This window comes from Tachypleus tridentatus, chromosome 10 (assembly GCF_004210375.1).
Source record: "Tachypleus tridentatus isolate NWPU-2018 chromosome 10, ASM421037v1, whole genome shotgun sequence".
NCBI classification, from domain to species: Eukaryota; Metazoa; Arthropoda; class Merostomata; order Xiphosura; family Limulidae; genus Tachypleus; species Tachypleus tridentatus.
The window spans coordinates 68,374,579-68,398,505 of NC_134834.1; the positions used below are offsets into that span (position 1 = coordinate 68,374,579).

At 32.7% G+C, this 23,927-nt stretch overlaps 1 protein-coding gene across 9 annotated transcripts in view; it reads left to right on the top strand.

Moving 5' to 3' along the window:
* Nucleotides 1-923: 923 nt before the first annotated feature.
* The window catches only part of LOC143229496 (stress-activated protein kinase JNK-like), a 60,241-nt gene continuing 37,237 nt past the window's right edge, over nt 924-23,927 (top strand). The window contains exons 1-4 of one of the 9 annotated variants that reach the window (XM_076461892.1): nt 993-1,131; nt 9,213-9,302; nt 11,838-11,906; nt 16,002-16,265. In XM_076461892.1, coding sequence (XP_076318007.1) covers nt 16,108-16,265 — 158 coding nt within the window. In that variant the 5' untranslated portion in view covers nt 993-1,131; nt 9,213-9,302; nt 11,838-11,906; nt 16,002-16,107. Of the gene's footprint in view, nt 1,132-5,995; nt 6,087-9,212; nt 9,303-9,380; nt 9,559-11,837; nt 11,907-16,001; nt 16,266-23,927 lie in introns of those variants that run through there. The other 8 variants (XM_076461894.1, XM_076461890.1, XM_076461891.1 and 5 more) reach the window with 8 other exon arrangements.

Genomic DNA, 23,927 nt, shown 5'->3' on the forward strand with positions numbered 1-23,927 from the left:
CCAGAAAAAAAAATCCTATGAGCATTCTGGTTGTTTCTAGAAGCATGTCGTATTAGCCACTTTGTCCGTAGCACTATTTGCCTTGTGAGAAAAATGTCCCAAGTACAGTTGAAAAAATCCTCATATGTTAATATAATCTTTCAAGTATCTTTATTTTATATTAAGACGAAAGAGAAAATTGATGTTTTTTTTAGATAAATGAACGATAATTTTTTATTAGTTGTTTTAGCCAATTGGTTTTGGTAACACAGTTATCATCATCAGGGCTTGTGTATTTACAAGCCGAAGTAACAGTAACTAAATGTGTTACCGAAACCGTTCTGGACGATATCTAAAAATTAAAAAAAAGTAAAATTCTATACATTTCTTAATCTTAACTCATTTTGAACCTAGCATTATGAACAATAAGCATCAATATTATTTTTGCTTTCTAATAACAGTCAAGGAAACTTTTGTTTCTAGATGTTTGAAACAGATGGTATTGTAAATAATATTTTTTTTTCCGTTACATATGCTGCAGAATATTTAGAGTGTTTCTTGACACCATAAAAATTAAATCTCTACTAATTTCGGTAACATCTTTACCAGCATCAGGAATTGTGTATTAATGAACTCTGGTGATCGTAACTAATAAAGAGCTTAATTTGCTTTGTAACAAAAAAAAAAAATAAAACTTTTGTTTTCTAATACTTTTAGTATATGGTAGCCCAAGGCACCAGAAAATGAATTATATTTATCTTATTTCTAAAATGCCATTTGTTTTAAACATTTGGAAATAAAGGTTTTATTGATTTTCCAAATCAAAATTAAATACTATTTATTCTACATAACTCCAAGTTTAAAATGAGTTTATATTTAATAATTCTAATTTTATTAATTTTTGATTTATAATATTTAGATAACGGCCTGAATTTGTTTTTAACAGTGCTATGACAACTGGTCAGGCACTAATGACGTCAAAGATTTTTACTGTCTACGGAGATATGGTATGTAGAAGTAAATGCAGAAGCGTAGGGTAGGCTTAGTTGTGAGGAAGATTGCTTAGTTTGGAGTAATTTTTAGTTTCTTATTTATCAGTATAGTAAGCTAGAATTGGAAGTAATTCAAGAATATTTTCTGATTAATTATAAGGTAAGAACATACATTATAAAACATGGAAGGGACATTATTATCCTTTTGAGTCGTATTGTAGTCATTTGAGATATCGAAGTTTAATTAAAGCTAGTTTTCAGATTGAGTGACGTCTGAGACCGTGATAAATTTACATTTAAACTAAATTCGTTAATTTTTTAAATTAGTTAACGTCAGTTGTCCTACTCATCAGTCATGACAGCATATACTTACGAGCTTGAGTTTCGTGTTTTTAGCTCGATTCTCAAAATGATAAATTATTGATTGTATTTGTAGCGAATATCGGCTTTAAATTTAGTTTAATTTATGATGCGTCTTCGTAATGTTAATGAATGAACCACATAAGTAAAATAGTCTGTTAATTATTGAAATAATAAGCATTGCAAGGAAAGAGTATATTAGAAATGAGTAGTTAGCAAAATATAATTATAATTAAGATCATTTTTGGTCTTTTTAGAATATAACGACAAACATAATTTTATTAAATGCATTATTTTATACTTTTTCGTGTCGTAGTAAATAAAATAATGTTTTTAAAAAGTAAACAGTTTTGATAAAAACAATTTAATCTTTCCACCATACCAGCTTTCGTTAATACAGTTGGGTTAAAATAAATAGTATCTTAACCATTACTGTGTTTATCATAGCTGGGCTGATGAGCCCTGGTACTGAGCAAAAGGCTTTATTGATACTGGATACAGCAGATGTAGTGTGGTTAATATACTCTTATATGTTTTGTGTTTTTTACCTTCACTCATGAATTGTTAAGTTATACATCTCTTCCTTTAATAAATCATTTTTAAAATCTTAAAAAAGTATTAGTTGTGAGAAAAGTGTGTGCAGAATTTTCACTCAGACATGTGACATCTCAAGCAGTTATTAAATGTCTCACAACAACAGAAAAATAATTAGTGTCTCGTACATTTACAAAGAAAATGAAATATTTTGCAAGTAGTATTTAAACACTTCATTGCTTATACACTTCTAAAGTTAATTTTAGGCTAACTTGAATGTCATTTCATTTGAATTAAACTGGTTATGTTTATATTATAAAAATATATGGCAAACATAAAACTGAAAATGTCAGGTAAGTGGAAAAACTAATATATGTACTAGAAATTCTAACTTAAGATCCAGTCTGATGAAATGAGCCATTAGTAGAAATTGAATTCACTTTCTTAAACATTAGTTTAGACTGTTATAGTAAAATATCATGGCATTTGTACTATATGTAGAACATATGAACCATTATTGGGGAAGACTTAATATCAACCTCATGGTCTAAAGCAGGGGGTGGGCAAAATACAGCCTGTAGGCCAGATCCAGCCCATATAATATTTCTGCTTTTTCTGCCATTATTCCCAGCAGTTGTGGAAAGAACATAATGGGGTCTTTATGCAATCAATGTTGAGGTAATTTAATTAGTATATAATAGTAGAAATGTGTGGCCTGTGATCACTGACCTGAGTTGTGAAGTGCATTCCCACTTTACAAAAGTTATTGCCCTGCCCACCACCAACCACTTACTCTAATGTAATTGTATACTAAAATAAATTTTCTGTATTTTTTCTGTGAACTTCATATGCCACTTTATTGTTAATGAAAGAACTTTAAAACAGGATTATAATTTCTTGAGAACCAGTTAGTTTTTGTATGTGATATATTTGTAGTGTATATTTGCATATACATAAAACAAAATCAATTGTGCATTGTGTTGTAAACAGTATAAATACAAAAATGTTTTGTTTCTAAAACTATACCAAAGTGATTTTTTGTATCTAAACCTTATTCTATGTTTGACAACCTGGCAATTGTATTTTTTAATGTTTATTCCTAATTTGTCTACTCCCATTTGGTCTATTGTCAATGGGAGTAGAAAAACTGGAATGCGACTGAAACAACACACACAAAACATTTTACAAATATTGCTAGCTGTATTCAAGAATGAATAGAATGCTGATTCATGATGCTTGATATTGATAATAAATTAAATACCTTAAATTACATTGTTAGAATGAAATTTGCAATCATAGCAGATAAAATAAATGACATTATGAATGTCAAAGGGTGTTTAGTTGATACTTGCACATGCATTGCATTGTTCATTATTAGTTTTGTTTATAATCCAACATTTAATTGAGGGTGAATCTGTAATTGCTGTTAGTGTGTGTGTATACTTTAATCTGTCTTTCCCAGACTACAACATAAATTTTTTGCTTGGCCTCACCATTATGTAAAGACAAATGTACATTACAAATTAAAAACATTCAATAGATGGTAATTAGCATTAACATTTCCCTTTCTTATTATCTCATTGTATTTACCTTGTCAAAATGTTGAAGTAAAAATAGAATGGGATGATTAGGGATAAAATATAACTGAAACATAGTTAAACATAATTGATTTTGATGACAGAAATATTAAGATGGGAGTATGAACCTTATGGGATGATAAAGGAAGGCTAGCATTTGATTATTAAGATGAAGGAATTATTCTGCCCTTTCAGCTTTAAAGTCTGATGGAAGAGTTAAGCAGTATTTCTCATCTTGAACAGTTGGTAGATAGAAAGAAAGTCAAACAAGATGATTGCATTAATTCTGAGCTTGATATCAAAAAGTTGGGAAATTTTAAAAAATGAAAATGCTCCTTAGCCAGTTAATATTTTCCCAAAGGTTTTGAAGGAGGATAAATATTGGACATGTGAGCCTCTTGCTACTATTTTTTGTAAATGTTTGAATAATGGCCAGGTGTCAGAAAGTTGGAAGTTAGCTACTGTAACTCCTTTTTTCAAGGGAGGTGATTAAAATTATCCCAGTAATTATAGACCTATTAGTCTTACATCAGTTGTGGGAAAAAGTTTGGAAAATCTGTTGCAAAGTAATTTAACAAAGTTTAGAACTGTATTGGATAGTCATCATTTGACTCAGGAAAAATCTTGCTTTATACTTCTTTTGACATTCTTTGAAAAGGTTACTGCTCATGTAGATAAAACTTAGATTTGGTACAGTTGGATTTTCAGAGAGTGTTGAACAATGTTCCACATAAATGGCTTGTAAAAAAATTTCTCTAGAGGTGGAAAGGCAAGTTGACTTATTGCAAAAAGTGATTTATGTCACAAGCAAATGGAGGGGGGTACCTCAGTGCTCAGTCTTAGGACCCTTGCTGTTTTTGATTTATATCAATAACACAGATGAAGGAAGGATCAATAAGTCACTTAAGTTTGCAGATGATATTAAGGTATTGGGTGTTGCTAGCTGTGAAGTGGGTACTGCTGTTTTACAAAAGATTTAGATCATTTAGTGAGTTGGATAAAAAAAATGGCAGAAAAAATGAAGAGTTAGAGGGAATCTAATTGTTGGTGTTGGTACATCATGTTTTTTCATGCTTAATAGCAGTAATAGTAGGACTAAGGCAACAAACAAATTCTATCAAGATGAGAGTCATTTTTAACTAAGACAGTTTTATTTTTATAACAGGGCAGTAACCTTCTGGAATGGATTGCCTTTGAATGTTATAGAGAAGTAAACTTCAGTGAGTTTATGAGAACTCTAAGAATGATAATAGCTTTAGTTTTCGATTAATTTAGTTTAGAGATTGGGACGACTGAGATGGACTATTATTAGTTCTCTTCTTGTCCCTTAACATTGTTATGTTAATATTTGTCTCTAATCACCCTATAGTGAATTGATTATGGACATTCAATAAGTTGTCAAGAACTCTTGAATTCTATGATGTTTACAATGTAGTTTGTTTGTTATGTACTGGGCTCCAGTTGGACCACTTCTTATCCACCAGTTTTATTTGTGTTCAACTACAGCTTGAGACCTGAGGATCAAAAAAGTCTACTTAATGGCCCTGTTTTATGGTACCTCTAGATTTGAAAGTTTTATATGAGAATATATTAAATGCTAATCCCATCTGTAAGCTTTAGCATTGTTTACTTTTTTTTAACTTTAATGGATGTTTTTGTTTAATGAAAATGATTTAAAGGTTTTAAATGTACTCTCTCTCCAGTCATGTGTGATAAAATATTAAAGAATCTTTTAGAGCTAATTTCTAAGATAGACATAATTGTTTTATGTGTAATTGATTTACATTCAATGAGTGTTTTGTTTACCAACTTTAAATGTAAATTATTTTTTTAGAGGTGAATGTTATGGAAAGTTAGTATGTAAAGGGACTTTTCATGTTTTAGTATTTTGAAGAATATAGAATAAATATTTTTTGAATGTATATAGTGCATTAAGTATGAACTATTTATAAAGTTGCAAAATGTAAAATGACCATTAAAGTTATAATGAATCTCCTGCATGTACAGTACTACCAAGGTGCCAAAATAAATTTCACTATGTATCTGTTCATAATATTTTTGTAAGAATCTAAAGTTACAAACATACCTCATTTTAAGGTAATTTATTCTAAACTTAATTCTTTACACATCTGCAATTATTTTGTGTTATCACCAATTCTGAATCAACTCTCTTGTGCTTTTGTAAAATCCCCATTAATCTTGAAAATTGAACTTTTAGTTGCTATTCTTTTATATTGTTAACAGTAAATTTCAAGTGCCTTATGTTTTTTTCAGAAACCTATATTTTTTTAAATATATATTTAACATTTTGAAGTTATCACAAGTTTGACATTAATTTCTGCAAATATAGATTTAGGAGTTAGGGTTTTAATCAACTACAAAAAAAAATTGAAGATTAATTGTATAGTGCATACAATGTGTATGATGGTGTTGAGAGGCAGAAAATAAGGGATGCAATCTTCTGAAAGATTAATTAAATATTAATTAATACAGTTTTTCCTTCATAGTATTTGGTTTTGAATTGTAATTTTCATCTTTGTCATCAATGAACAGACCTTTTCCTTTCTGGACTGAAGTAGTGTCATCAATGAACAGACCTTTTCCTTTCTGGACTGAAGTAGTAGTTGATATTTGGATATTAGAAGTAATAAGTATTAGAGCTGGGTGATTATTTGTTGGGTTCTCTATTTGATTATATTGAAATAATCAATCATTTTAACATGACACTTTGATGGTTGGGATAATCAAAAAAGTAATATCCAAAACATTATTTTTTTTATTAGTTGTTTATTTTCATGAGTCATGGCACCAATTGACTAAGCTGACCAAACTTGAACTAACTGAGAATGAGTCATAATGGCAATATTTTGATTACTTGGGTAGTTGGAATAGTCAGAAACAGTAATAATCATGAACATTCATTTTAATTTGTTGATTATTGTTGTGAAATTATTTGGTTGCTCAGTTATTTTACGTGACATTAATTGATTTTACAAAGCTCATATTGATTAAATAAGCTCCTCTTGGTGTTAATAAGTATATATTTTGGAAAACTAGACCAAGAATTATTTTAGGAAAATTAGCCTTCTACTATATTATTAGTTTAAATAATAATACTGTTTGAATGATATGACTTCTAATATTTTGTGTGTGCAATATTTTGAATGAATTACAGTTACTCTTTTCTGTTTCATATTATCTATCTATCTTTGAATTTAAATCGTTTCTTAGAAATGGATAGACCTAATCCAATGTTTATGATTTTAGGCACATCACCCTTACTCATTTGTATATTTTTGCACATTTATTATAATTTAGAGAAATTTTATGATGGACTTTTATGTGTTTCTTACTTTATGTACTTTGTCTTATTTTAACAACCATACCATTATTTAAAGATTTGAATGTTTAACTTTCCTTGTTAATGGAGGTAAATTTATTTTCTCAACAAATAAATATTTTCAAACCATTATCAACTGTAAGTTTAAGAATCGAATAGTGCCCTGCTAGGTGAAACAAGGTTTAATTTTCATCAACTTAGGGTTCATAGTTAATATGCTTAAAATTTTGTTGTAATATAAATAATAAAATGAGAAATTGTTAAAACTTGTGTACCAATGTTATTTGAGGTATTCTGATTATTTTTGTCTGTTTTTTGTAAAATTTTGTATATTTAAATTGGAAGCATAACTACATTGGAGATATGATTATCCTGGGGATAGAAGGGTTGCTTCTCTTAAAAAAAACAAATGTAATAAGTGGTCTTATTGAAGTTTACAAGATTATTTAATTAATTGATAGGATAAGAACCACTGATATTTTTGTGCTGTATCCCAAAGATAGCAGGAGGAAGTTTTAAAAAGAACAGACTTGGGTCCAGTAAAGACAGTTTTATTAGCGTAACAAGATGATTGACTTATGGAGTGAGTTGCATTCAACAGTAGTAAGGGCCACCATCTTGCATAAGTTTAAGAGGGAATATATGATTTTCTGAAAAATGGGTGGATTTAACTTTTAACTTTTTTTCTGAAGGGTTGAAAGCCCAAATGAATTCTTGTTTTCCATAATGTTATATTCATTTCTTTTTACTTTTTTGTAACTCCAACATTTTATGCTCTGCCACCTATTGTTTCATTATGTACATGCAGGTTAACCTTTTTCTCTATTTCTTGAAAACATCAAGTTTCTTTGAGGTTTTTTTTCTTTTCACTTAATGGTACGTTTTTTTTTATGTGTTCTAAAACTTTGTATTATACCATCAGATATAGCTTAATGTTTCTAGTAATTTAGAATATATTCTAGGAATCTTAGTCTTGATCTTGCTGTTAATTTCAGTGTGAACTCTGATTCTTCAGTGATTAATGTCCCTTTTCATAGTATATGATTCCACAATATGTTGATACACAGTGCATGAGAAGTAACTTATGTGTGTTATGTGAACTGAGGAGAGATTCTTGGATATTTTTGTGAAAAATTTCAGTGTTTAATTAAGATAGTTTTTGAAACGAGGGAATCCCAACAGCCACGGCACTATATCTTTAAGGCAGGATTAGAGTAAATTAATCCTTGAGGCTCTCCCCCCCCCCTTTATCAACTCTGTTCTTGTGCGTCAGTAACATATAGCGTGGGGTCGTGTGTATGCGATTCGAGTTAATTACTCATCTCATCAGGATCTCTACAAACCTTCTCTCAAAGGTAAATTAGTTTCGACAGGATTAGATTAAGTTAATCTGTGAGATCGTAGGTGTGGTCAAATATATTAATCGAAAGGGTTTGATCCCTAAAGTCAATAACAAAGAAAACAACTGGGAGGCATTTTACCAGCCACTGTACCGCGGCTGAAAACAGTAATGATTGTTTTGCATTGTGTTACAGCTAGCTCATCATTGTTTGTATGGGTGTTACGAGCGAGTAAGATTTGTTTACGGACTTGGAATGTGTCTTTATATATACACACATGTTTAATTTTAACTTTTAGGGTTTGTTGGGTATCTTCTGTATTACACTGACCTGTGTTATCGGGATATTTCAGGAAATAATAATTTTTAAGAGGATAGGAATTATACTTGTAACTTTGATGAAAGAAAAGCAATTTATTTGTGATGACGAGAAACCCACTTGAAGTAAAAATGCATCTCAAGACGGCTGGTGTGGCTATTGAAACACATTCCATGTAATTTAATACCCATACCAGCCGTTTTGAGATACAAAAGCAATTTATTATTTTACATAAATGACCCAGTTTACATTATCGTTCATCGAGTGACTTTTTCGTTTAGTAAGTAATTAGCTGTTACTGCTTCGTGAAGTCTTTGTGAAATATTTCTCAACTTGAAAAATATCAACATGAAATGAAAGTTATTATTTATTTGCCAGTAAAGTGCAATCCTTATTGTTTGACAACACTTAAAAAGTGCAACCTCTGTCGTGTAATAACATTTAAAGAATGATTTATATCTGAGGGATTCTAATATTGATTATGTAATAAATAGCACCTACCCAAATTGAGAGTAGCTGTACATTTGTCGACCATGTTTAATATTCAGGTGATTGATGAACGTTGGAGGTGTCACGCAAAACCCATAAATAACCTGCGTCTTATGAAGTTGGTATGTGCTTATTTATATATGTGCTTTTATAAAGTCAAGGCTGATTAAAGCTGAACTGCACACAAAATTCCCTTACAAATTTCGAGGTTGTGCTCACTTTTCAAATGAAATCTTTATATATATATATGTATATAATTTTTTTATTTTTTTTTGCTTTCTAGTTTTTCTCAGAGATGTGGTGTGGCTCTCGATTGAAAGACTACACAGCTGACAGAAGATAAATTACGGTATCGATCGTTCAGTAAAGACGTGTGAGCTGCTATTTGCCATATGATTTATCGATGTGGCATATTTCTTCCACTCTCGTTCTTAGTATAACTGAATCATTAATATTACAAGTTTGATTGACTTTAAACTTAGCCTTTAACACAGGTTTTGATTACGCATTTTAAACACTGGTTGGGAGGCTCTGTGATAAAAAGAGGGGATATCAAATATGCTGCTCCTTTGCGATAGGGAAAACGTGCTACTGAGATGAAAATATAAAAATATATCAGAGGAGAGTATGTTAGTATATATATCAGCTATTTATATAACAGTCAAAACAGAGAACATTGAACCATTTTTAAATAAGGAGAAATTTCCAGACGAAGGTTAGGAGATAAGTTTTAATAGCCCAGGTCGGAATGATTCTACAAATGTAATCCTTAATACGTCAGGATAATTCGATTAAAAAAATTTCTGTTGATTGACCTTCCTTTTGCCTTGATGACGAAAAGTCCTCCTTCACTATAGTTTGTTTTTTCTGTATCCTCCAAATATGTATTACTATTGATAATTTTAGTTGATATACAAGTAATTTTGTAATTAGTAAGAGGATTCTCGCGTTAAAATTAGTTATATTTATTTTTAAAGCTTTTTACTACATGCTTGAACTAGAAATTTTTCTTTCAATGTGATGAAGGCCGCCAAGAAAGGTGATTTGTTTATGAGCATCAGGTCAATTCCTTTACCATGTTTAATGATACTCGGGAACACGAGAGAATGACGACACAGATTTTTCTTAGTCTACTGTTATTGATGTTATTACTCAGCCTCCCTGTGGCTCAGCGGGCTGCATACTTTCAACACTAAAAACCGAATTTCGATACTCGTAGTGGGTACAGCGCAGATGGCGCGTCGTTTAGCTTTGTGCTTAACTGCAAACAAACCCATGGCGAATTGTGTGTTTTTACTTTCCATTTGCCTAAAGATGAAAGGCGGTTACACTTCCAGCCCGAGTAGCTGTACAGTCTATTCCTTCGTCCAGTACTTGTTAACTTATTTAACCTGTGCTTAATAGATATGTTCGGAGACAAACGAAAAACTGCTTAGTCAAAGCATCATGTGTTTTAATCATTTAAGTTATAAATATATACAATTATTTTCTCTCTAAATTTGTGTAATAAGTAATTTCACTTAAGTTAAATTTTAATGCAGGCCTCCCAATGAACTCATTATAATCCTAATGTGTGAACATGATCCTATTTTATGTGAAAAATAACTTACAAATTTTTTTTTTTGAACAACCAAGCAAAACATATATATTACTGTGCAAAAGTGTTAGGACAATGTCAAAAATTAGGTTTCGGGCTACTTTGAAAGAACAGTAGAAGATGAGATGTCAGAGTTATATTAATCTTAATATTTGGTACAACAGAAGTTTGGTGAAAGTGGTGAGTTCAGCCAGTAGTTAATATTGTGTGTCCCCCTTTTGTTTTAGTAAATGCAGACAATCTTTCAAGCATTATTGCAACATATTTAATCAAAGTGCCCTTCGTGATTTCACTCCAGATGACTCTAATACACCCTCATAAAGTGGAAGTAATTTTTTATTTATCAAATACTAGATCTGCTCAGTCGGGGCCATTGCGTGATTTGAATTACTCCAGCAGCTTCTTTCTTCACTAAGTAATTTTTGCGTAGGTTTGATGAGTGTTTGGAGCCATTATCTTCTTGGTAGTATATAATCATTTGCCAATAATATGCAAACCACTGTATATAACATGACGAATCAGTATCTGATGGTACTTGCGCTGGTCCATTGCCCCATCTATTTTGCAAATATCTCGTGTCGCATAGGAAAAAAACCACTTCTAAACCACCACTGCACCTTCATGATAGGTGCTGTGCATTGAGATAAGTATTTTTCATATTTCTTCCGCCGGACGAACAACCTACTATTTGCACCAAATATTTCGAACTTGTATTTATTTGTCCATAACACTTTTTGCAATAGTCCATTTTTTGTACTTTTTAGCAAATTTCAGCCTCTTGACAATATATCGAGATCGAAGTAAAGTTGTTTTTTTTAACTGCTACACAATCAAATGTTCCATTCTCGTTCAGTTTTCTCAATACTGTAGATTTGAACACTTTTCTGTCATTTAGTATATGGTCGTTTGCCACACGTTTGAGTCTCTTCTGTCACGAAGGCTGCAAAGACATAGATGCTTTGCATCAGTGTCATTGAGTTTAGGTGTTCTGCCTCTCCCTTTCCTATTTTCATAGTTAACTAGCTCGATCTCACGGTCTAGGGTGTACTTGATGGTGTTTGGAGGAGCATTTCAAGTTTGCAGCAGTTTGTCGGAGAGTCCAACCAGCATCACAAAATTTTATGCGAACTCTCTTCTGTACTGACGTATTGGAATTATTAGCTCCATAAAATGAAAAGCAACAAAATATTATCTTGTTCCAACGCTTTTTCACAGTACTGTATATTTTTGCATGAGAAATTGTTAGACAGGACTTTGGAAGAAAGGATAAATAATCCACCGTTTTTGGTTGTTTTTTTGTTGTTGTTGTAGCGCAAAGCCACATAATAGACAACCTGTGCTCTGTCCACCACGAGGAGTTCAGCCTTAACTTTTAGCGTTGTAAGTCCATATACTTTCTGCTGACAAGAGAGATTGTTTACTGTAACAGCAAATAAATTTTGCAATAACATATTTTGATCGCAATAACATTGTAGTGTTTGAAGTGGTTCAGGTTAATGAATGTTTTTCTAAAATAATTCGGCGGAAAATTGTATGGAAATTTTTTTTTTCAATTACCTTATTTTTCAAAAACCTGTATTTTGATGCTATAATCTTTTTTTCTCTCTTAAAAGCAAGTGGAATTCTTGCTTACAGATACAGTTACGACAGAAAGTGTTCGTATCCCTGCGTCGTGAGTAGTTTTTCCTCATAACTTAAAAGGTATCACGATTAGTAAAATGAAAGTACAGTACATTATAAATATTATACTAACACACATCTACATAAATCTTTATGTAAATTGAACAACAAATAAACTGTTTATAAACAAATAACCAAACATAGGAGGGACAAAAAGTGTTCGTGCGTCTCCTTTAATGGTCAGTTGTGTAGCCTTTCAAGTGAATTACTTGGCTCAATCTCTCCTCATAGTCCTCCATGATCGTTTAACAGTACTCTACTGGTATTTTCTTCCATTCTTTTTTACAGAAGGCCTCCAACTCTTGCAATTTTTTTAGATGACGCTGATGAACCCTGGTCTTCAACTCATGCCAAACGTTTCCAATTGGGTTAGGATCGGGTGACTGCGATGGCCACTCCAGAACGCTTATATGGTTCCTCTGTAACCAGGATTGGACATATTTCGATGTGTGCTTAGGGTCATTGTTGTGCTGGAAGATCCAACGACGCCCAAGTCGCAAGTTCCAAGCATCATTCTTGATACAAGTGCCTAATATATCAACGTACTCTTCTTTTTTCATGATTCCGTTGACGTGGTAAGGCTGCCTACACCAGAAGAGCCGAAGGAACCCCATAGCATGATCGAGCCACCTACATGTTTAACTGCAGGGACAGTGTTCTTTGGAAGATTTCGTTCCCCCGGAAAATATTGCGAACATCATTGTGACCGAAAAGCTCGATTTTAGTCTCATCTGACCAAAGAATACTCTTCCAATGGGTAAAGGGGGTATCTACATGCTTTCTTGCATACCTCAATCGTGCTTTTAAGTGAACATGATTTAAATATGGAGTTCTACGAGGACGGCATGCTTTGAACCCAGAAAAGCGTAACATGTTCGTAACTGTAGAGGTGCTTACTTCAAGCCCAGTTTCCCTTACCAGTTTCTGTATGTCATTACGTGTTAAACGAGGGTTACAACTAACTCTTTTGAGAACCTTCCTCCTGGTTCTCTCTGGAATTTTGGTGGGGCGTCTGGAACGAGGGAGGTTAGCAGTTGATTCTGTGAGCTTAAACTTGGCAATTATGCTCTGAACAGTAGATTTCGGCACATAAAGTTGTGTAGCAATACCAAAAAGAAAAACACGAGACTTGTATTTTACAATCAATCGTTTTTTTTAAATCACTGGACAGTTGTTTCCTGTTCGCCATGATGACCAAGCAGATAATGACGAAGACGGCGCTAAATTGCCGGAAGTAAATATTTTGCTGGCTAAATTCCAATAAGTATGAACCCATTGTCTAGTTCTGGAATGGTATAATGTAGTTTATTCGCCAAACTAAAGACAATTTTTACGGGAATATCAGTTTGTTCACACGTTCTAAACTGTACGGACACTTTCTGCTCCTCCTATTTTTGGTTATTTGTTTATAAACAGTTTATTTATCGTTTAGTTTAAATAACAATTTATGTACATGTGTATTAATATAATATTTATAATATAGTTTGCTTCTATTAGCCTAATCGTGACACTTTTTAAGTTATGAGCAAAAAATCACTCGGGACGCAGGTGTACGAACACTTTCTATCGTAACTGTCTCTCTCTTTTTTACAATTTAGCTTTAATCGGAGATTTATTTTTAAAAAAAAGCAATAAATACTTTTCTGTAAGAACAGTGTTTCTAAACCTGTTACAATAAAACGCAGACCAAATAAGGAATTAATTGAACTTGAGGAGTTGAACGAATTGAACAATCATTTTTAGTTTTGCTTAAGAAGAAAAGGTTCATTCTCATGGCTTGATATAACTCACGTTTTCGCTCCAAATGGCACAGTTATAAACTATAAACACTATATCATATTTTTTCAGAAATAATTACTGTTAGTAATCATAATATACTTTGAAATGTTCGTCTTTAAACAAAGCTTGTGTACAGTGTGAGATCTTAATTTCAAGCTAACTGTGCAATAAAAGGAATTTGTCAGTTTGGGTTGTGGATAAAAGTGTTATTTTTTAAATCGCCTGTAGTTAAGTTGCTTTTATAACAGTTATTAAAAATATAATTACACGCATACGTGCTCGTTATATTACTTTATTTTCATTGAAGGAGACTTTATCTGTCAACGTAACTTTTCCTTCCTGAAAATTTTTGTATTGCATCATTTTAGCAACTTAACGACATTAAGTTTAATCATTCATAGTAAGGATTTCGCAACTACGAGCGTTTAGACTTTTTCTCCTGTACAGTATTTATATGTATGTATATATTGTTATGAATATTGCAGCAAATACTATAAAATTATCAAAGAGGGTTTGTTTTTGTGGTGAGCATTCGAACAAAGCTAATAAGGGCTGTCTGTGCTAGTCGTCCATAAATTTGAACTGACAGATTAAAGGGAGGGAGGTAGCTGGTCAACAGCACTCATCGCCAGCTCTTTGTCTTACATTAATTGAAAAGTGCAATTTGACCATCACACCTGTAATGCACTCAGAATGCCATCGGGATGTGACCCACGAATATTCGAACTCTCTTTTTGCTAATCCAACAACTAAACTATCCCTGACCTTCAAAGAGTCAACCACATTCAGTCCATCCACTGTTATTTCACAAAATGTAATGAGAATATTAAATATTTCAGTGCAAAAACAGTCGACACTGTTAATTTCATTAACCATAATACTGATTTTCCTATTGATAATGTTCTCCGTTAGTACAGCAGTAAGTCTACGGAGTAAATTATTTTTTTTATTATTATTGAACATAAATGTTTCTATGGTAGTATTAATCATTAAACATCACTAAAGTGCACAGCTTATAAGAGCTAATGTCTTTTAGCAATCAGAAGGAATGCCAATGGAGGACCGCATTAGGCCACTAGTTACTGGCTTTTCACTATCTGGTTTATAGCCTTACATAAACTCATGTTTAAAAGTTTTGATGACACAGATTTCATAATTTCGAAGTAATATTATGGTTGCAACCCTTGCCACCAATGGGTCAGAGGCAAGTCTGAAGACAAGGCTAAGAGCCCGATCTAGATAAATATTGTGGGCACAGTACAGATAGTCTATTGTGCAGCGTCGTATTCAACAGCAAACAAATATTGTATAAGGCTTTATAATTATGGCGAGCCCCCCAGTGGATCTGCGGACTTGCAACGCTAGAAACTGTGCTTTGTGCTTAATTCAAAACAATAATTATGGCGGTTATTTTCGCTTTTTTTTATTAACCCTTCGTTTGCGGCTTGCTTCGATCTGCCTACCACTCCAAAGATTCACGACTTTTTGCGGCAGGCCACTCGAAATGTGACGCGCAAAATACTTGCGTCATGTGATGTAAACTGCAGTTGGAGGGTTAAGAGTAGGCAAATACGCGGTGTGTGCTGACATCTGGTTTCCATCCATCTGGGCTCTTATTCAAATTTTGTGTCCGTGTGTGTCAAACATCCATGTCGATATATTTATGTATCATGATGCAAAAATGCTTGCATTTTTATTTGAAAGATAAAAGTGTAGATGTGCTAACTATCCGTGACTAATCATTTCTTATAAAATATTGGTATATATTTCATAATACTGACTCACTAACTTAACAACTAAAACCATTTCACAGTCAGTATATTTTTTGTGATTTAATCGATCAATTTAAGTAGGGTGATATAAGGTTCAACGATACGATGAATCACTTATGTACAACAGTAACAGAAGAGTTCCGAGGTCGTTACGTTTCGGAACGGAGTGCTTTTCTGTAACACTAGCCTTACAGGTAAGTTTTTACATTGTGCTTATCAAATATGTACTCCCTTTACATTGTAGGTTCAACTAGAGATGTCCTTGAAGCTAAAGTTATAGCTTTCAACACCTTATTCCTGTAATTCAGTTTTATGAGTTCTGCCTCTCCCAGTCAGTTGTGGAAATCCTAATGCGATTGTGTTCTGAAGAATCTAATAACTCCAAAACCATGACCAGCAAAAATTCTTCTATGTTCTATACTGTCGAGGTGGGCGATGCCAAGTTTACGATTCTTAAACGTTACCAGAACCTTAGGCCTATCGGATCTGGAGCTCAAGGAATCGTCTGGTAAGTAAATATTTATTGAAAAGATTATACATTTTAAAATGCATGCTTATTTGACCAATTCAGCAGTTATACCCGTTATTCTAAGCGTTAATTACGAGTTATGAAGTAAATCGAACTTGAACGCTGATGTGAAACGGTAAATGGGGTAGCTGCACTGTTATGTATGATGGAGTCGTTCAGATAACTACATACTGGTTAATTTCTTAGGTAAAAATTACTGGCATTTATGTAATACTTAAAATTATAATAAATAAAAACAGTGTTTAAATTGTGTAAAAACGAAACGTTGTTTTTAATTATTTATTATAATTAAATGTTTTCTCTTTGTAGGAAGAAGCTTTTGTTGTAGAGTTTATTGGTACTAAGACTGACGAATATCGCTCTATGTATAATTAGAAGATTCATTAGAATATACCGGCCCAGCATGGCCAGGTGGTTAAGGCACTCGATTCGTAATCCGAGGGTTGCGGGTTCGTATCCCCGTCACACAAAACATGCTTGCACTTTCAGCCTTGGGGACGTTATAAAATGACGATCAATCCCACTGTTCGTTGGTAAAAGAGTAGCCCAAGAGTTAGCGGTGGGTGGTGATGAGTAGCTGCCTTCCTTATAGTTTTAGAATATATAACTACAATATTTAACAATGTACATGTATATTCTTTTTGTCTAGTGGTAAATACGTTTAAAAAAAACCATTTTGACTGTGATTGTCGTACTTAGTCAACTCACGAAGTTTTGTGTTAACATCTACTTTTTTGAGCTTCCGGATAGATAAGATGAAAATATTTAGTTTTATGTGCTCCGGCAGTTATCCGCGAAAACCCTATTCGGTAACTTCATTAACTTGTCAAACACAACGAACGTCAGTTTATCCCTCGAAGGTGATGAAATTTTCTCTTTGGTAGTGTTACTCAGGGATTTTGTTAAGACTCCTTGCAATGCATTTTGTCCTAGAATACTTAGTAAAGGTTTTAGTGAATTAGACGCTTTAGTATTCTATTCTCTATTGAACAATTTTATAACAACAAGAAATAAAAACTTAAAAAAACAAAACGAATGTTTAGATAAGTATTGATAAGTTAATTTTGTACGTCGCACGTACTTTGAGATTTGAAATAGCACAGCTGACAAAAGTTGTGTAATCACAATAACTTCATTGAAATCTAATACTGATGTCAATAAATGTGTTAATTTTACTTCCCGTCTTGACTGTCCGCCGGGGGTTGAAATATATATATTGGGTTTTAGAACTATTCGTTTATTTATTACCCAAAGTCTATTTTCACTTTAAAACTGTAACATAAAAGATATGAGTTTGAAACTTGTTTGTTGTAAATTTTCACACTGTTTCAATTTATATTTTGTTTAAAATACTTAAGAAACAGTCATCAATTTAAAGTTGTAAATTCACGCTGATGAGTCAAATAGTTAGTGTACGTGTATTAGCGGATCACTATCACTAAAGATGCGATAGAGTTTCTTACATTGTGAGAGTGAACAAAAATGTAAGCTTCTTACTTATGACTAATTTTATTGGTTACATTTTGCTCATGTATACGGAAATAATACGAATTTCAACCTTACGTCTTTGTAAGGTTGCATCTGGATTAAGTTGTGTAGGAAACAAAAACATGTTCTTTATAGTGATATGGCAGCTTATATTACCTGTAGTGACCTTCTTGGTTTTACACATTTTCAGAGGCGGTATTTTAAAACAAAAATTAAATTTAAAAGTTTCGGTATGAAACCTTCATGTAGGAGGGGTGTTAAGAAAACAGTTTTATTTCTCTCTCTCTTTTTTTTTTTTTTTTGCAGTGTATATTGGCAAAACAAAGTTCAAAGTTACAGCAATGACTTTTGAACCTAATTTAAAAGTACGGTACACCTTGTTCATCAAATTGTTAGCTTCGTTGTACACTGTTGAGACTCTGTAAAATGCAGATACAGTACTGTTAACAGCTACTTTAAGATCACCGGTTTCATGGAAATGTTATCCATACATATCAAACATAGCCCAGTAGTAAGCGTGAAGGGCTGTGTACCCGCAGATCCGTGTTCGTGTTCTACCGCCATAAAAGAAATGTTTTTAAAAAATTGCCCATCGCACCTTGGGGCAGTCTGTGGGTTATAAAGCTGACGGTTGAATTCCACTGCTTGGTCAAACAGGAGTGGCCGAAAGATTGGCAGTGGATGCTATTGTTTAGCTGCTTTCCCTCTTGTCTGTCAATTCAAACTGAAGAACGGTTAATATAAACATAATTTCAGTAGTTTTGCGCAAATATTAGAAGACAAAATAAAAGGTTCGAAAAAAGATTGAAGTTACAGGGAGTTGGATTAAGCTGGGAGGCAGAAGGACTTCTCATCTGAGTTTCTCAGTTGCATTGACTAAACCGTGAACTGTCATGCATATTTCAAGATAACTTTTCAGTTTGGAGTGGTGAGAAGAGGACGACTTAGCTCCTCATTTACTGTCGTATATGCAATGCTTGGCATCATAAAAGAGATAGTCAACGCGAACGAAACCGATATCACTTCTACAAAGTTATGGCTCATGACAACGGGGCAACATTCGTGCGCTTTGTTTTCAAGGTAGTAGTTCAAATGTTTCAAGCCATGTGATGCGCTCTTTGCCAATTATTGCAAGTTAAGTCATGCTAGGAGCAGAATAAATTTGAATGAGAAAATATCTTTGTGTTGTTTTTTACCTTTCTTAAGATAAGGCCTACTGTTCACTCTGTGGTATTGTGCATGTTAAATTGAACATATGCAGTGAGACTTTATTTTATTTAAACTGATATTTCCGTCTGTTTATCATTATAAAAGCATTTTCTTGATTCATTTAAAAATTTATACGGAAAAATAAAATAGCGTAAGGCTGCTACCTCCCGTCTTAAACAGAACATTGAACGTATCGCACTGTTCTGCCAAGTTATGATCAACTTCAGCAAAACACGTATTTGAAGTGGCGTAATGACATCATTTGTTCTTGTTGCTAACTCTTACTCGACTGAATAACTTTTATGATGATAGAATTTATTTTTAAATGAACTAAGCGAAGGATATTCTTTCAAGGAATTGCTAGGCAACACTGAAAAATCTATCAGATTTTAGGAAGAATGTTCTTTGAACAAGGCAAAAGATTTTGGGAGAGATGTTTCTTCCAGGAATTGTTCGGCAAAACTATTCTTGATGACAAAAAACGCACTTGAAATAAAAATTTATATCATAACGGCTGGTGTGGGTATTAACACTTATTAATAAGGAGAGAACAACATTTCGACCTTCCTAGGTTAACCTGAAGATGACCAAAGAAGGTCGAAACGTTGCTCTCTCCTTATCAATAAGTGTTAATACGCATACCAGTCGTTTTGAGATACATTGGAAAAACTATTTGGTTTAAGGTGTATACTGCACAGTGCTTTGTCTGCGGACTTACGACTCTAGAAACCAGATTTCGAAACCCGTAGTGGTCAAAGCACAGATAGCCCATAGTACAATTTTGTGCTTAACTACAACTAAATAAAGAAACAAAACTGTGAACCTGACGATTATCGAAGAAGGTCGAAACGTTGTTCGCATCTCTACATAAAAAATTTTCTCAACCCAATAAATATATATTTTAAACAAACAAAACCTTCCAGTGGATTAACATAAAAAATACACATGGATAAATGTGAATGTTTCTTTTATAGGCTTGAAAATCTTGACTTTAAAAAATGTTAGAGACGTAAGCAGCATAGTATTAACATAAAATATAATAATTGAGAAAGGTAATTCGTTAAAATGCCTTTAATTATTGAGGTACACATGTAATTTTATCATGTACACATGTAAACAGTTATTTTATCGGTCCAGTCTGAGCAGATGCGAACGGAGACCGTTTGTTTCAGAGATCTTAACATACTTCTGTGTTATATGAGTGTTGATGTTTGAATGGATAGAAATATGCAATTCATTGTCATTATATGTGATTAAATACATTTCAGGGCTATGTCGTAGTTTTGTGGTGAATAGACCAGTGTATTGTTCTTGGAAAATATGCATTCTGCTTCAAAGTGCGTACAACTGCTGTTTCACATCAACGTCAATAATGATTTGGAATGGATCACCCGTAAACTAGACCTTAACCCTTTCGAACATTATTGGAACATTCTGGAGGTTAGATCACAACTCTAGTTATTATCAACTAACAATGATTTTGAAAAAAAAGAGCTTTTGTAAACTTGAAAGATTCGCAAGACGAGACTCTTCACGTCAAGCTTTTACATAAAATTAGGCTCATGTTTTAGCCACATAATTTTATGAAAAACTTAACACGTAAATATTCATAAAGTTAAGTAATGTGACTTTTACATTAACTTCGATTTGTTCATATTTTTTTCTGGAGTGAGAATTACGTTCTGAAAATTGAAACCTATAAATTATAGTGTAAGGGTCTACTTTTGTGCTTTGTACATGTCTGTCTTCACTAAATCATTATTCATGCATGATAGCATTTGTGTGACTACAGGCAGTTGGAACACAAAACAACGTAAAGACCATGACCTTCAACAATTTGTTGAGACGTCATACAAGAGTGAGTTGAAACACATAGCTTGTGTGTATCTACAAATTTAGATTTTGCTTACGTGGGACAGGCATGAACATGTGTATGCTCACAGTAAGGATCGTGTCTCGTAATATGCTTTCTAAATATGTTAACCAGAACACGTGATCTTTATTGTCAGAAAAAAAAAAAAAAGTATTTTGTTTCTATTTTGTAATACCTCTGATTTCACCATACCCCATGTATATATTTTTGTTTATCTACCAACGTTGACATTCTAATTGTTACTTTTCTCACGAAATCTGTAGAATAACGTATCTTGTATCTTCATTTCACACGTACGCGTACATTTTCCATGTATAATTACTGAAACAGCTGTTGGTTCTAAAGCTGAAAAAAAAAAAAAAGTAAAATGATCACAAATACACAGGAAATATAAATTTATTGCGAAAAACTGATAACTGTAAATTTTACTTTTTCCAGTATGCATGGAAAAGATTCACAATACATATGAGTATGGATAGAAAATTACCCCCCCACACACACACACACCAGTGTCACAGCGGTATGTCTGCAGACTCGCACATCTAGAATCCGGGTTTCAATACCTGTGGTGGGCAGAGCACAGATAGCCCATTATGTAGCTTTGTGCTTAATTCCAAACCAATCGATGGATATACGTACATATGTTTAATAAGCTTTAGTTGGACAAATTTTGAAAATGCTGACGTAATAGAAATACTGGGAGTTTTCGGCTCAAACGTATTTACTGTATACAAATATCAGTGTATATTTTAACTTACAACGATAATAAATATGCAACTATAAAATAATACAAAGTAAATATATATGGACTACAAAGAAAAACTGGAATAGAATAAGCAAAAGCAAACGGAAAAAAATATGAACATTTATTTAATCTGGTGATTAACCGATTATAGTCTTTCGAAAAATACTAGCGTATAGTAAGTGAACATTGAGAGTGGAACTCTGCAGAATGGAACGAAGTACTGTATTTGTGTGTGTGTGTGTGTGAGGCAATATTATTTTCTACTCTTTTTACAGAGAAATTTAAGTAGATCCTATTTGTTTTTCATCGAACGGCAACTTGAAATACCTATCTGGTTGCTTTCAAATTAGGAATATTAAGACGTAAATTTATACATTTGTTTTTATTTTTCAGTTGTTTCAACTCTAATTGTTTTAACTTCTTACGTATCATGCGAAAAAAATTCATTGTCTAGTTACAAATGTATATATACTTATATTGTTACATTTAACTATATAACTAATAACTCGGCATTTTAAATTTAAACTTAGCCACATCAGTCGCTTTGGGATGCAAGTTCGTCTGTGTTGTGTATACTTTGAAACGAATATCGTGCTGCAGTATTTTGTTGTTGTAATTATACATAAATATAAAATAAGAACACGTTATATATTTTGAGTTTAGAAGTCAGCCCACCCAGGAAAGAAAAATATAGGCTTTATTGCATTGGAAGTTTTCAACATTTAATACCTGAATATTCATCGTGCTGATTTTAATAATTATCTGTGCCTCTTCAGGCAAACATTTTCTTCTATATCCTGCAATTTGGTTGTAAATGGCATTCTTTATAAACATGTCATTTCCATGAAAGACCGTTGTCGTGCTTATCACAGCCAGATCACAACAGTCTTGATTACCAACTTAATACTATTGATTCTATACCCCTTCACATCTGTGTTGGTACACGTGGCATAGGCATCAGAATTACCGGAAAAATTAAAAGAACGTGTAGTTCAAAGTCTACTTGCCTTTTATCTCACTTATAATTATCTGCATATCTCTGCTGTCAACCAAAAACTAACTTAATCATATAACTTCTAAAAAAGACAAAAGATTGAAGAGCCATTTTCGTTTCTTTTGGTTCACGTCCATTAATAACAGATTATATTTATCTAACGTGTCCTTAACGAACAGTGAACACTTAAAGCAGTTTGTTTTGATAATATCTAAAAAATATATATATGCATGCCCTCAGTCTGAGTTTCCTTTTTTTGTATTTTACAGTGATTTCATGTCCAGTGCTGTAATGACTTTAGTTTTTCAGATAATGAAAATCCCATCCGTTATTACACATTCGACACTCCTCTTTCCGCACAAAGTAATGTTTACAGTTTAAAATTACGTGTAGAAAACAGATACATTTTTTAAAAAAATACGTATAGTTTGTTTATAGAATATATAAAACTCTTGTTCCCACTTAATTCTCAGCATTCTGTGATATTCATAGTCAAGATACATGTCAGGTCGATATATAACCATATTCCGGATATATCAAATTTGTGAAATCAAAGTCCACATGCGAACGTGCCTTACTAACCAATTATTTCAGTTTTACACAAACTGTTTTAATCTTAGCATCCGTCTTTTCTTCTTGTAATTCAGAACTGTTGAATTTTATAAGATGTTGGCTTTAAAATTAACTAACAAACTGGTAGAGAAGTTGAAGAGTGTTACAATTAAAATATATTTTTATTGCATATAGTTATGAAAGTTAGATAATTTAGTCTCAATCTCTATTTTGTTTCGTTACTACTTGAATCCCTGTTATACCAAACGTGCTCACCCTTTCAGCCATGGTGGCATTATAATGTGACAGTCAATTCCACTATTAGTTGGTAAAAGAATAGTCCAAGAGTTGGCAGTTAGGGGTGATGACAAGCTGCCTTTCCTCTAGTTTTACACTACTAAATTAGGGATGGCTAGTGCAAATAGCCTTTGTGTTGCTTTGCATGAATTTCAAACCAAACTTCTACTCTTAAATTAGTTGCATCTAGTTGTTTAAAATTTTGTCTGAAATTGCTACACAAATAATATTTAAGTTTATATTCCTAGGGCATGAGTTATTGGCAACTTACCTACAGTATGAAATGTGAAAACAGTTTTGGTTAGTTCTCACTGTATGGTTTTGATGCTTTTTTTGCATGATTTAATCATTGAATTAAGTATTCTGTTCACCTATTTTTTTTTAAAGTTGCACCCAATACATTGCGCCCAAACATATATATATATATGTTTATATATATAAATGATATATATCTTATATATATCATTTATAAGATAGAGGTGG